The 13,655-nt window shown below is 55.9% G+C and overlaps 1 protein-coding gene across 2 annotated transcripts in view; it reads left to right on the plus strand.

Moving 5' to 3' along the window:
* setd2 (SET domain containing 2, histone lysine methyltransferase) overlaps nt 1–9,274 on the plus strand; it is a 109,057-nt gene extending 99,783 nt beyond the window's left edge. For both annotated transcript variants that reach the window (XM_067978903.1, XM_067978910.1), the window contains 2 exons: nt 2,677–2,778; nt 7,067–9,274. In XM_067978903.1, coding sequence (XP_067835004.1) covers nt 2,677–2,778; nt 7,067–7,228 — 264 coding nt within the window. In that variant the 3' untranslated portion in view covers nt 7,229–9,274. The remainder of the gene's footprint in view (nt 1–2,676; nt 2,779–7,066) is intronic.
* The last annotated feature ends 4,381 nt before the right edge of the window (nt 9,275–13,655 follow it).

The following is a 13,655-nucleotide window of genomic DNA, read 5'->3' on the forward strand; positions in this document are numbered from 1 at the left end:
CCAGCTCTCAAATGTGCCCCTTTCATCCGAATATACCTCTACCCCTCATGGGCGTGTCCTCCTTCTGTGGATTTACCTCTATCTCTAATGCACACACCCTACTCCCAAGGACTCCCCACCCCACCCAACTATCTGTCATAGACATTGCCCTGTCTCTCATGGGTGTCCCTCGTTGCTTTAAGAAGGTGGTGATGAGCCGCCTTCTTGAACCACTGCAGTCCATCTGGTGAAGGTGCTCCCACAATGCTATTAGGCAGGGAGTTCTAGGATTTTGACCCAGCGACGATGAAGGAACGACGATAAATGTCCAAATCGGGATGGGGTGTGACCTGGGCGGGTATTTGGAGGTGATGGTGTTCCCATGCACCTGCTGCCCTTGTCCTTTGAGGTGGTGGGGGTCGTGGGTTTGGCAGTTGCTGCCAAAGAAGCCTTGGCGATTCGCTGCAGTGCGTCTATAGCTATCTGCAGCCACGGTCCGCCGGTGGTGGAGAGAGTGGATATTTAGGATAGTGGGTGAAATGCCAGACAAGACCAGATGTTAGCAGGTCCCAGCCTGACTGCACCTTATCTCACTACTCAGAACATTCTGTCTTTCTTTGCCAAGAGGCTGTGATGTCATCGGGTTAACAAGGCACTTTGCCTCGCCTCAGTGCCCTTGGGCTAGAGAGGGATCAAATCAGTGACTCCCCGTGGATGGCTACATATCAGGCGGGCACAGGATCTGCCAAGGCTGCAATGCTTGTACCCCTGTGCTGAGTTATTAATGTTAATCGGGGAAGCTGTGGTGGCCGGGGATGAGGGACGATTGCCCTCTGACCCGCTGGAAACAGCAACGGCAGGGTAGGGCTCATCTGGGAGCCCCCAACAGTTGAATGGCCTGCAGAAGCCCACTCATACATCTGTGGTTCCATGGCCCAGCAAGAGCGAACTCCTTCAGTTGTGGAGGAGGGGGGAAAGGAGGAGGGTGGTGGGAGAAAGATTTTTAAAAGTACTGGAGAAACATGCCAGATCAGTCAGTTTAGGGTGGGTCCCATCATCACAACTTGTCAGGGGAGTATGGGTCTTTTAAAGGATAGCCCAAAACAAATAGAGGGGACACGTGAACAATGAATGGGTTTCATAGGCTGTAAATAAGCTTTTTAAACATGCAGGCCGCGTAGTATGAAGGACACTAAACTGTACCAAGGTCACCCCAGGCTGGCGTGTGAGAAAACATGAGTTTACACAGCTGCAGAATGAGAGGGAGGGCACCGGAGCTTGGGTGTTATTTTATCCTTTGGGATGTGTTGTTCCTGAATTTGAGGTCACATTCTGGGAGTGCTCCAGTTCATTAAGTGATTCAATCTCTCAACAACTTTATTATCTCTTCTCACCTTCCAGTGCTCCCGTCTCCCCTTCAAGCCCCACTCCCATAATCCAGGCCAACACTCCAGTGCCGTACTGAAGGAGGGCTGCACGTCTTTCGCACAAGACGTCAAACCGAGGCCCTGTCTGCCCTCAGGTGTACATAACCTGACACTATCCCATGACACTATTCGCAGAAGAGCAAGGGAGTTTTCCCAGTGTCCTGGCCAATATTTATCCTTCAACCAACATCGCCAAAACATGATCTGAGCATTTATCTCATTGTTTGTGGGACCTAAATTGGCTGCCTTGTTTCCTACGTTACTACAGTGACTACAGACAATAAAGTACTTTATTGAAGTGTAAAGCACTTTGGGACATCCTGAGCATAGGAACAGGTGTAGGCCATTTCGCCCCTCGAGCCTGTTCCGCCATTCAATTAGATCATGGTTGATCTGTACCTTAACTCCGTTTACCTGCCTTTGCTCCATATCCCTTGATACCCTTACTGAACTAAAATCTGTCGATCTCAGTCTTGAAAATTTCAATTGACCCAGCATCCACAGCCTTTTGGGGGAGAGAGTTCCAGATTTCCACAAACCTTTGTGTGAAAAAGTGCTTCCTGATTTCACTCCTAACCGGCCTAGCTCTAATTTTAAGGTTGTGTCCCCTTGTTCCGGATTCCCCCACCAGCGGAAATAGTTGCTCTGAATCTACCCTATCAATATCCTTTTAATTTTAAATACCTCAATCAAATCACCCCTCAACCTTCTAAACTCAAGGAAATACAAGCCAAGTTTATGCAACCTTTCCTCATAATTTAACCCTTTAAACCCCACTATAATTCCGGTACCCGCTCCAAAGCCAATATATCTTTCCTGAGGTGCGATGCCCAGAACTGAGAGCAGTACTCCAGATGGGGTCTGACCAAGCCTCTGTACAACTGAAGATGACTTTCTCCCCTTTGTATTCCAGCCCCCTTTGAGATAAAGGCCAGCATTCCATTAGCCTTTTTGATTACTTTTTGTACCTGTACTAGCTTTAAATGATTTGTATACCTGAACATCCAAATCCTTCTGCTCCTCCAAGGCCGCTATGTCCTCCCTGAGATGCGGTGCCCAAAACTGATCGCAGTTTGATACGGTGCTGTACAATGCAAGTTCTTTCTTACTGTAGGATGAGCAGTACCCAAGCAATAGCAGCCCAATGATAGTCGTGGTTGCGGGGGAAAGGGGAGTGAAATACCTCCAGTGGAAGTATCCTCACTCTATCAGCCGGGAGAGGGGACGTTCTACCTTTTATCCACAGGCTCAATTTCTCTCTTCTTTCCAGATCTCCCAGTTCATCGTTCTGTGCCTGAATCCCTACCGGAAGCCCGACTGTAAATTAGGAAGAATCGTAGCAACGGAGGACTTCAAACATCTGGCTCGGAAGGTAAGGGCACGGAAAACTTATTTAAGCCGCAGTGTGGGATTTCTTTTGGAAAACCACCTGTCCGATGGCCCCCCACTGATGGCCCTGTGGCCGACTGCACTGCCCTGAGCCATACGGACAAGGAAGAGGCCCCGGTTTGATCAGCAGTCTGTGCTCAGTTGGCTGATCTCAGCCCGGGGCATGGACTGACAACAGTTGCCCTTGGGCTAGAGAGCGGAAAGTGCATTTGTGAGCGTAGGGTCAAGCTCGGCTGTGACGGCCATCACAGTCGAACAGTCGGCCGGCTCTCACGGTCAAGATTGCTATGTGATAAAATTACCACTTGAGTGAAGTACCTGGGAGCAGGGAGCAGTTAGCACCCATGCAACCAAAGCCAAACTCAAAGCCCTAATGAGAGTGAGTGACTTTAGTGAGAGGAAGGGAAACTGCATGGAAGATATAATGCAGATAGATAATAACCACTTTGTTTCTTCCTGCCTTCCCCACTCCCTCCCTCGCTCTCTGCCTTCCCCACTCCCTCCCTCGCTCTCTGCCTTTCCCCCCCTCCCTCCCTCCCTCCCTCCCTTGCTCTCTGCCTTTCCCCCCTCCCTCCCTCCCTCCCTTGCTCTCTGCCTTTCCCCCCTCCCTCCCTCCCTTGCTCTCTGCCTTTCCCCCCTCCCTCCCTCCCTCGCTCTCTGCCTTTCCCCCCTCCCTCGCTCTCTGCCTTTCCCCCCTCCCTCGCTCTCTGCCTTTCCCCCCTCCCTCGCTCTCTGCCTTTCCCCCCTCCCTCGCTCTCTGCCTTTCCCCCCTCCCTCGCTCTCTGCCTTTCCCCCCTCCCTCGCTCTCTGCCTTTCCCCCCTCCCTCGCTCTCTGCCTTTCCCCCCTCCCTCGCTCTCTGCCTTTCCCCTCTCTCTCCCTCTCTCGCGCTCTCTCTCCCTCTCTCGCGCTCTCTCTCTGCCTTTTTCTCTCTCTCTCTCTCTCTGCCTTTTTCTCTCTCTCTCTCTCTGCCTTTCCTCTCTCTCTCTCTCTCTGCCTTTTTCCCTCTCTCTCTCTCTCTCTCTCTCTCTGCCTTTCCCCTCTCTCTCTCTCTCTCTGCCTTTTTCCCTCTCTCTCTCTCTCTCTCTGCCTTTCCTCTCTCTCTCTCTGCCTTTCCTCTCTCTCTCTCTCTCTGTCTTTTTCCCTCTCTCCCTCCCTTTCGCTCTGCCTTTTTCTCGCTCTGCCTTTTTCTCGCTCTGCCTTTTTCTCGCTCTGCCTTTTTCTCGCTCTGCCTTTTTCTCGCTCTGCCTTTCCCCCTCCCTTCCTCGCTCTGCCTTTCCCCCTCCCTTCCTTTCCCCCTCCCTCGCCCTCGCTCTGCCTTTCCCCCCTCCCTCGCCCTCGCTCTGCCTTTCCCCCCTCCCTCGCCCTCGCTCTGCCTTTCCCCCCTCCCTCGCTCTCGCTCTGCCTTTCCCCCCTCCCTCGCCCTCGCTCTGCCTTTCCCCCCTCCCTCGCCCTCGCTCTGCCTTTCCCCCCTCCCTCGCCCTCGCTCTGCCTTTCCCCCCTCCCTCGCCCTCGCTCTGCCTTTCCCCCCTCCCTCGCCCGCGCTCTGCCTTTCCCCCCTCCCTCGCCCGCGCTCTGCCTTTCCCCCCTCCCTCGCCCGCGCTCTGCCTTTCCCCCCTCCCTCGCCCGCGCTCTGCCTTTCCCCCCTCCCTCGCCCGCGCTCTGCCTTTCCCCCCTCCCTCGCCCGCGCTCTGCCTTTCCCCCCTCCCTCGCCCTCGCTCTGCCTTTCCCCCCTCCCTCGTCCGCGCTCTGCCTTTCCCCCCTCCCTCGCCCGCGCTCTGCCTTTCTCCCCTCCCTCCCTCGCCCGCGCTCTGCCTTTCCCCCCTCCCTCCCTCGCCCGCGCTCTGCCTCTCCCCCCTCCCTCCCTCGCCCGCGCTCTGCCTCTCCCCCCTCCCTCCCTCGCCCGCGCTCTGCCTTTCCCCCCTCCCTCCCTCGCCCGCGCTCTGCCTTTCCCCCCTCCCTCCCTCGCCCGCGCTCTGCCTTTCCCCCCTCCCTCCCTCGCCCGCGCTCTGCCTTTCCCCCCTCCCTCCCTCGCCCGCGCTCTGCCTTTCCCCCCTCCCTCCCTCGCCCGCGCTCTGCCTTTCCCCCCTCCCTCCCTCGCCCGCGCTCTGCCTTTCCCCCCTCCCTCCCTCGCCCGCGCTCTGCCTTTCCCCCCTCCCTCCCTCGCCCGCGCTCTGCCTTTCCCCCCTCCCTCCCTCGCCCGCGCTCTGCCTTTCCCCCCTCCCTCCCTCGCCCGCGCTCTGCCTTTCCCCCCTCCCTCCCTCGCCCGCGCTCTGCCTTTCCCCCCTCCCTCCCTCTCCCGCGCTCTGCCTTTCCCCCCTCCCTCCCTCTCCCGCGCTCTGCCTTTCCCCCCTCCCTCCCTCGCCCGCGCTCTGCCTTTCCCCCCTCCCTCCCTCGCCCGCGCTCTGCCTTTCCCCCCTCCCTCCCTCGCCCGCGCTCTGCCTTTCCCCCCTCCCTCCCTCGCCCGCGCTCTGCCTTTCCCCCCTCCCTCCCTCGCCCGCGCTCTGCCTTTCCCCCCTCCCTCCCTCGCCCGCGCTCTGCCTTTCCCCCCTCCCTCCCTCGCCCGCGCTCTGCCTTTCCCCCCTCCCTCCCTCGCCCGCGCTCTGCCTTTCCCCCCTCCCTCCCTCGCCCGCGCTCTGCCTTTCCCCCCTCCCTCCCTCGCCCGCGCTCTGCCTTTCCCCCCTCCCTCCCTCCCTCGCCCGCGCTCTGCCTTTCCCCCCTCCCTCCCTCGCCCGCGCTCTGCCTTTTCCCCCTCCCTCCCTCGCTCTGCCTTTCCCCCTCCCTTCCTTTCCCCCTCCCTCTCCCCCTCCCTTCCTTTCCCCCTCCCTCGCCCTCGCTCTGCCTTTCCCCCCTCCCTCGCCCTCGCTCTGCCTTTCCCCCCTCCCTCGCCCTCGCTCTGCCTTTCCCCCCTCCCTCGCCCTCGCTCTGCCTTTCCCCCCTCCCTCGCCCTCGCTCTGCCTTTCCCCCCTCCCTCGCCCTCGCTCTGCCTTTCCCCCCTCCCTCGCCCTCGCTCTGGCTTTCCCCCCTCCCTCGCCCTCGCTCTGCCTTTCCCCCCTCCCTCGCCCTCGCTCTGCCTTTCCCCCCTCCCTCGCCCGCGCTCTGCCTTTCCCCCCTCCCTCGCCCGCGCTCTGCCTTTCCCCCCTCCCTCGCCCTCGCTCTGCCTTTCCCCCCTCCCTCGCCCTCGCTCTGCCTTTCCCCCCTCCCTCCCTCGCCCGCGCTCTGCCTCTCCCCCCTCCCTCCCTCGCCCGCGCTCTGCCTCTCCCCCCTCCCTCCCTCGCCCGCGCTCTGCCTCTCCCCCCTCCCTCCCTCGCCCGCGCTCTGCCTCTCCCCCCTCCCTCCCTCGCCCGCGCTCTGCCTCTCCCCCCTCCCTCCCTCGCCCGCGCTCTGCCTCTCCCCCCTCCCTCCCTCGCCCGCGCTCTGCCTTTCCCCCCTCCCTCCCTCGCCCGCGCTCTGCCTTTCCCCCCTCCCTCCCTCGCCCGCGCTCTGCCTTTCCCCCCTCCCTCCCTCGCCCGCGCTCTGCCTTTTCCCCCTCCCTCCCTCGCCCGCGCTCTGCCTTTTCCCCCTCCCTCCCTCGCCCGCGCTCTGCCTTTTCCCCCTCCCTCCCTCGCCCGCGCTCTGCCTTTCCCCCCTCCCTCCCTCGCCCGCGCTCTGCCTTTCCCCCCTCCCTCCCTCGCCCGCGCTCTGCCTTTCCCCCCTCCCTCCCTCGCCCGCTCTCTGCCTTTCCCCCCTCCCTCCCTCGCCCGCTCTCTGCCTTTCCCCTCTCCCTCCCTCGCCCGCTCTCTGCCTTTCCCCCCTCCCTCCCTCGCCCGCTCTCTGCCTTTACCCCCTCCCTCCCTCGCCCGCTCTCTGCCTTTACCCCCTCCCTCCCTCGCCCGCTCTCTGCCTTTCCCCCCTCCCTCCCTCGCCCGCTCTCTGCCTTTACCCCCTCCCTCCCTCGCCCGCTCTCTGCCTTTCCCCCCTCCCTCCCTCGCCCGCTCTCTGCCTTTCCCCCCTCCCTCCCTCGCTCGCTCTCTCCCTTTCCCCCCTCCCTCCCTCGCTCGCTCTCTCCCTTTCCCCCCTCCCTCCCTCGCTCGCTCTCTGCCTTTCTCCCCTCCCTCCCTCCCTCGCTCTCTGCTTTTCCCCCCTCCCTCCCTCCCTCCCTCCCCGCCTTTCCCCCCTCCCTCCCTCGCTCGCTCTCTGCTTTTCCCCCCTCCCTCCCTCCCTCGCTCTCTGCTTTTCCCCCCTCCCTCCCTCCCTCCCTCCCCGTTACACACTCTCCCTCTCACTCGTGTAGTTGACACATGGTGTCATGAACAAGGAGCTGAAACAGTGCAAGAATCCTGAGGACCTGGAGTGCAATGAAAACGTGAAGCATAAAACCAAGGAATACATCAAGAAGTACATGCAGAAATTCGGCGCCATTTACAAGCCTAAAGAAGAACCGGATGTGGATTGAATAATAAACCCCTCTCTGTTCCCCCTCCCCCAGCCCATCCCCGCCCTTGAGCAAAAACCCATGTGAATCTATAACCAGCTTCTCAATCTCATAGCTATCTGTATTATACTGTTTTAACGCATATGTGAATATATTGAGAAGCAAAGAAACCACTTCTAGTTAACAACTGATCTAGTCCCTGTTCACTTTGACGATTACATTTTTGAGGGGGGGGGAGGTTGTGGGGTCGGGGAGGGTTTCATCATTCTCCCTCTTTTACTGTGTAAATACTATAGTATTGGTTAGATATCAACTCGGTCTGACTGTATATCACCGACAGTCAACGGAAAACTGTCGTACTTTAAAAAAAATCATTTTACTGTATTAAATTTTTACGGACTTTTTTATGTAAAGAAAATGTTTAAAAAAAAACTTTCTTTTTGCCTCCAATTTAATGTCGGCAAAAAGAGAATTGTGACGAGTGTTTTGGGAAAAAAAGTTTTAAAACCGTTTTTTTTTTGTTTTTTTAAAAAAAAACTTGTGCAAAATCATCTGTGACTAGTACTGACTTAAAGGTTGCTGTTTTTTTGTTTGGATAGCGGCCAATGGTTTTTATTCATTGACTGAGTAAAGGAAGAACTTTAGTATCTGGTTAAACAAAAAAAATGAATTTTAATTGGGATCACCCTTTCTCTCCCCCTCTCCCTCCCAGAAAACGCAGGGAGTAGCCCAGCCAAACAGGCCAGGAAGGTCCCAGGTTCAATCTGCCCCTCTGGTCTGTTCTAAGTTAGCTGATCTCAGCCGGTTTGGGGTGAGAGGGGGGGAGGGAGGGGCCTTTTAGTGTTAAAGGCTCTACGATTGATTAGGGTTGGGAAAGGACAAACGCTTGGGCAGGCTTCCAGCTCTTGATCACTATCCAGTGCACCCCCCTCTCCCCTGCACACCCTCCCCTCGCCTCCCCTCCCCCACCTCCAGCCAGAAAGTGATATCGTGTGAGAATAGGATTGCGCTCTGTCGTCATGCCCCCCACGGTCGAATAGACTGTCGACACTAACTTAGTCTGGACTCGCACATGGTGAACAACCTCTGGATGCGGCACCTGTGTAACTGCGCCCCTTTGTTGGGACAAGAGTTTTTTTTAATTGAAGTGATTTTGGGAGGGAATCATCAACTACAAGTAAAACATTTTTTGAAGAAGACACAACTTATTTTTTTAAGTTTGCTTCAGATACTGAGCGTCTTGGGAACAACTGAGCGTTTTGGGTTGGTGCTGGCAAAACCCAGTTAGCAAGTCATTTACAAAATCTCTGCCCCCAGCAATCACCACCCCCACCCTGGCAAAAACAACGGGCCCAACTTTCAACTCTGGTGGGGGCCAGAACGGATCGGCAGCCCGTTACGCAGCCCACTGGATTTTTCCTGTCTGTTGGAATCGGTGGGCAGAGGGTTTCTAACGGGCATCCAACCCGTTAGCGCCTGATTAACTGCACCTCGCCCGGCCGCAGTTGAAAGTTCCGCCCAAAATTCGTTTGGCTCAGCTATTTTGTTATGTGAGCCAATCTGATATTTAAAAGAAATTTATCTGCTTTACGTGGGATTTTTTTATTATTAATTAAATTAAAACTGTTTACGGGAGGGGCTGGCAGGGGGCAGGAGAAAGTAGCAGGAAAGACGATATATTCATTATTTAGTGTCAGGTAGCAAAAGCTTTGAAGGAAAACTCCAGTTTGACGATCAATTTGATTCTGTACTATAGACTGAAAGAGAAACTTTTTTTTAAAAGCGCACATAGTTCCCCAAGTATTTCTGAAATGTTTAAGCTGTTGTGGAAACCAGTCTTGCAATGACACAAGCTGAGGACTAAGAAGGACCGCTCACTCTCACTCTCTCACACACTCTTTCTCTCTCTCCCTGGGAAATGGGTTTCAGTGGGTGCTCTCTGGTAAGTGGCTTGTGCGTTTGTAATTTTACAACTTGCAGAGATTTCACGGTGCTAGGAGCTGGATATTTGCAGGGATGAATGTCGTGTATTTTTAAAAAGTAAAAAAAATAATACATTGTTTGAAATCCGCTTGGAGTCTTCCTTTTTAAAAATAAGAACTTCACTTTTTTATTAATCATTAAAGGTTACAGTCAGGCTCCTGTAATGTGGCTCTTGGAAGGAGAGGAGGGAGTTAGCAGGTGAGGCACTGTGTAAAGTGGAGGGTCAGGGAGGGGACAGTACTGAAGAAGCAATCAACTACAGCACTGTATTACCTACAGGGCACAGATTAGGGATATTGAGAGGCTGTAGCTTGAAAGGTGATATTAAAGAATATTCTCACACTATGAACTGTACAAAGGGTTACTGCTAGTTTATTAAACTCGATGCTAAAACACCCACATTGTGCAGGAGTGTAAAAGGAAACAATTTTGCATGTGCACTCTCCCTCTCTTATCACTGTGTTCTCATGTTTTCTGTCTGCACGCTCTGCGTATTTTCTAGTAGGTGTGCTACCTCGTGCGCACTTGCTGTCCTGTTTTATCTGTGCTCTCTCACATGTTTCCTCTCGTGCTCTCCATTTCTGTATTCGTTCGCTGTTCCTTACTTTCTCTTGTATTTTCTCTCTGCGCGCACTGCCCAGTATTCTCTCTGCATTTCTTCACATTCTCCCTCATGTTTTCTCTCTGCGCACTCTTCTTCTGTGTTTTCTCTACGCTCTTTTCTTAATTCTCGCTTTCGTCTTTTCTCTCTGCACTTTCTCTCGTCATTTCTCTCTGCCGCTCTCCCACGTTTTCTCGCTGTGTGCCCTCCCGTGTTTTCACGGCGCCCGCCTGACTGCGTTTTCCCGCTGCCCGCCCTCCCTGCCTGCTCAACCCACGCTCTTTTGGTACCTCTCACTTTCGTGTGTGCTCCCTCTGCGCCCGCTCCCGTGTTTGCTCTCCCTCGGCGCGCTCTCCCGTGTTTGCTCTCGTTCTCTCTCTCTCTCTTTCTCTCAGCGCCCTCTCCCCTGTTTGCTCGCTCTCTCACTCTGTGCCCTCTCCCCTGTTTGCTCGCTCTTTCACTCAGCACGCTCTCCCGTGTTTGCTCTCCCTCGGCGCGCGCTCTCCCGTGTTTGCTCTCGCTCTCTCTCTCTCTCTCTCTCAGCGCCCTCTCCCCTGTTTGCTCGCTCTTTCTCTCAGCGCCCTCTCCCGTGTTTGCTCGCTCTCTCTCTCTGCGCCCTCTCCCCTGTTTGCTCGCTCTCTCTCTCGGCACCCTCTCCCCTGTTTGCTCGCTCTCTCTCTCTCTCTCTTCGCCCTCTCCCCTGTTTGCTCGCTCTCTCTCTCTCTCGCTCTCTCTGCGCCCTCTCCCCTGTTTGCTCGCTCTCTCTCTCTCTCTCTCTCTCTCTCGGCGCCCTCTCCCCTGTTTGTTTGCTCGCTCGCTCTCTCTCTCTCTCTCTCTCTCTCTCTCGGCGCCCTCTCCCCTGTTTGCTCGCTCTCTCTCTCTGCACCCTCTCCCCTGTTTGCTCGCTCTCTCTCTCTGCGCCCTCTCCCCTGTTTGCTCGCTCTCTCTCTCTCGCTCTCTCTGCGCCCTCTCCCCTGTTTGCTCGCTCTCTCTCTCTCTCTCTCTGCGCCCTCTCCCCTGTTTGTTTGCTCGCTCGCTCGCTCTCTCTCTCTCTCTCTCGGCGCCCTCTCCCCTGTTTGCTCGCTCGCTCTCTCTCTCTCTCGGCACCCTCTCCCCTGTTTGCTCGCTCTCTCTCTCTCTCTCTCTCTGCACCCTCTCCCCTGTTTGCTCGCTCGCTCGCTCTCTCTCTCTCTCTCGGCACCCTCTCCCCTGTTTGCTCGCTCGCTCTCTCTCTCTCTCGGCACCCTCTCCCCTGTTTTCTCGCTCTCTCTCTCTCTCTCTCTCGGCACCCTCTCCCCTGTTTGCTCGCTCTCTCTCTCTCTCTCTCTCTCGGCGCCCTCTCCCCGTTTGCTCTCTCTCTCTCGGTGCCCTCTCCCCTGTTTGCTCGCTCGCTCTCTCTCTCTCGGCGCCCTCTCCCCTGTTTGTTTGCTCGCTCGCTCGCTCGCTCTCTCTCTCGGCGCCCTCTCCCCTGTTTGCTCGCTCTCTCTCTCTCTCTCTCTCTCTCGGCGCCCTCTCCCCTGTTTGCTCGCTCTCTCTCTCTCTCTCTCTCTCGGCACCCTCTCCCCTGTTTGCTCGCTCTCTCTCTCTCTCTCTCTCGGCACCCTCTCCCCTGTTTGCTCGCTCTCTCTCTCTCTCTCTCTCGGCACCCTCTCCCCTGTTTGCTCGCTCTCTCCCTCTCTCTCTCTCTCTCGGCGCCCTCTCCCCTGTTTGCTCGCTCGCTCGCTCTCTCTCTCTCGGCACCCTCTCCCCTGTTTGCTTGCTCTCTCTCTCTCTCTCTCTCGGTGCCCTCTCCCCTGTTTGCTCGCTCGCTCTCTCTCTCTCGGCGCCCTCTCCCCTGTTTGCTCGCTCGCTCTCTCTCTCTCGGCGCCCTCTCCCCTGTTTGCTCGCTCGCTCTCTCTCTCTCGGCGCCCTCTCCCCTGTTTGCTCACTCGCTCTCTCTCTCTCGGCGCCCTCTCCCCTGTTTGCTCGCTCTCTCTCTCTCTCTCGGCGCCCTCTCCCCTGTTTGCTCGCTCGCTCTCTCTCTCTCTCGGCGCCCTCTCCCCTGTTTGCTCGCTCGCTCTCTCTCTCTCTCTCTCTCGGCGCCCTCTCCCCTGTTTGCTCGCTCTCACGCGCTCTCTCTCTCTCTCTCTCTCTCTCAGCACCCTCTCCCCTGTTTGCTCGCTCTCTCTCTCTCTGTCTCTTTCTCTCGGCGCCCTCTCCCCTGTTTGCTCGCTCTCTCTCTCTCTCTGTCTCTTTCTCTCGGCGCCCTCTCCCCTGTTTGCTCGCTCTCTCTCGTGTTTGCTCTCGCCATTGTTTTCTCTATACGCTCTTTTATTTTCTCCCATTTTCGTGTTGTCTCTCTGCGGTCTCTTCTGTGCTTTTGTTCCACGCCCGCCCTCCCTGGCATTCACCCTGCGCCCCGGCCCGCGCGGGCCCCGCTCGCGCACTCCCGTTTTCACGCTCGCATTCTCCCGTTTTCGCGCCCGCTCTCTTTTGGTATCTATCACTTTTGTGTTTGCTCTCTGCACTCTCTCCCCTGTTCGCGCGCTCTCCCCTGCTTTCTCTATACCATCTTTTGTTTTCTCACACTTTTGTGTTTTCTCACAACCCTCTCTCCTGCACCCTGTGTCCGCATGCCCTTGTCCCGTGCTACATTAACTTGGACCTTCCATTACTGAGCAAAATTGCCATCTGGCAAAAAGCCTTGGGTTGGGACAGGGTGCCATTTTTTTGGTGAGGAATTAGCCTAAACGTCTCTGCGTCCTCCTGACGGTGCCGGTTCATGTTGCAGTATGGTTCCACGGTAGGTAGCCACCCGCCAGTACCCAAAAAACATTCTTCATGTGCGAGGCTCGACTGGGTCAGGTCAGCAGGCTTTTTGACGTTGGAAGGCATCACAGTCAAGCCCAACCCCAATGTCCATTCTCCATCAAGAGGAGGGGATCACTATTTAACGAGCAGAAAGCCTGTCTAATATGTTTCCACCCCCACTCCAGGGCCAATTGTACCACCCGAACTTCTTCCCAAACTGCAATCAACTAACTGTGGGAAAAGCTAGTTGCAGAGGTTTAAAAAGAAAGGACTTTTGTTTATATAGCGCCTTTCACAATCTCAGGACGTCCCAAAGTGCTTCACAGTTAACTAACTACTTTTGAAGTGTAGTCACTGTTTGTAATGTAGGAAACAAGGCAGCCAATTTGCGCACAGCAAGTTCCCACAAACAGTAATGAAAGAAAAGATCAGATAATCTGTTTTAGTGATGTTGGTTGAGGGATAAATATTGGCCAGGACACCAGGAGAACTCCCCTGCTCTTCTTTGAATAATGCCATAGGATCTTTTATGTCCACCTGAGGGGGCAGACGGAGGCTCGGTTTAATGTCTCATCCGAAAGACACCTCCGACAGTGCAGAACTCCCTAAGTACTGCACTGAAGTGTCAACCTGGATTTTGTGCTCAAGTCTCTGGAGTGGACCTTCTGACTCACAGGTGAGAGTGCTACCACTGGATCAAAGCTCTATCTTTATGATGGAGAATTTGATGAATATACAATGTCCAAATGTGTGGATGAGCCACTTTTTTTTTATTCGTTCATGGGATGTGAGCGTTGCTGGCAAGGCCAGCATTTATTGCCCATCCCTAATTGCCCTTGAGAAGGTGGTGGTAAGCCGCCTTCTTGAACCGCTGCAGTCCATGTGGTGAAGGTTCTCCCACAGTGCTGTTAGGTAGGGAGTTCAAGGATTTTGACCTCGCGACGATGAAGGAACGACGATACGTTTCCAAGTGGGGATGGTGTGTGACTTGGAGGGGAACGTGCAGGTGGTAATGTTGCCATGTGCCTGCTGCTCTTGTCCTTCTAGATGGTAGATGTTGTGGGTTTGGGAGGT

This window comes from Heptranchias perlo, chromosome 3, assembly GCF_035084215.1.
Source record: "Heptranchias perlo isolate sHepPer1 chromosome 3, sHepPer1.hap1, whole genome shotgun sequence".
In the NCBI taxonomy this organism is placed as follows: Eukaryota; Metazoa; Chordata; class Chondrichthyes; order Hexanchiformes; family Hexanchidae; genus Heptranchias; species Heptranchias perlo.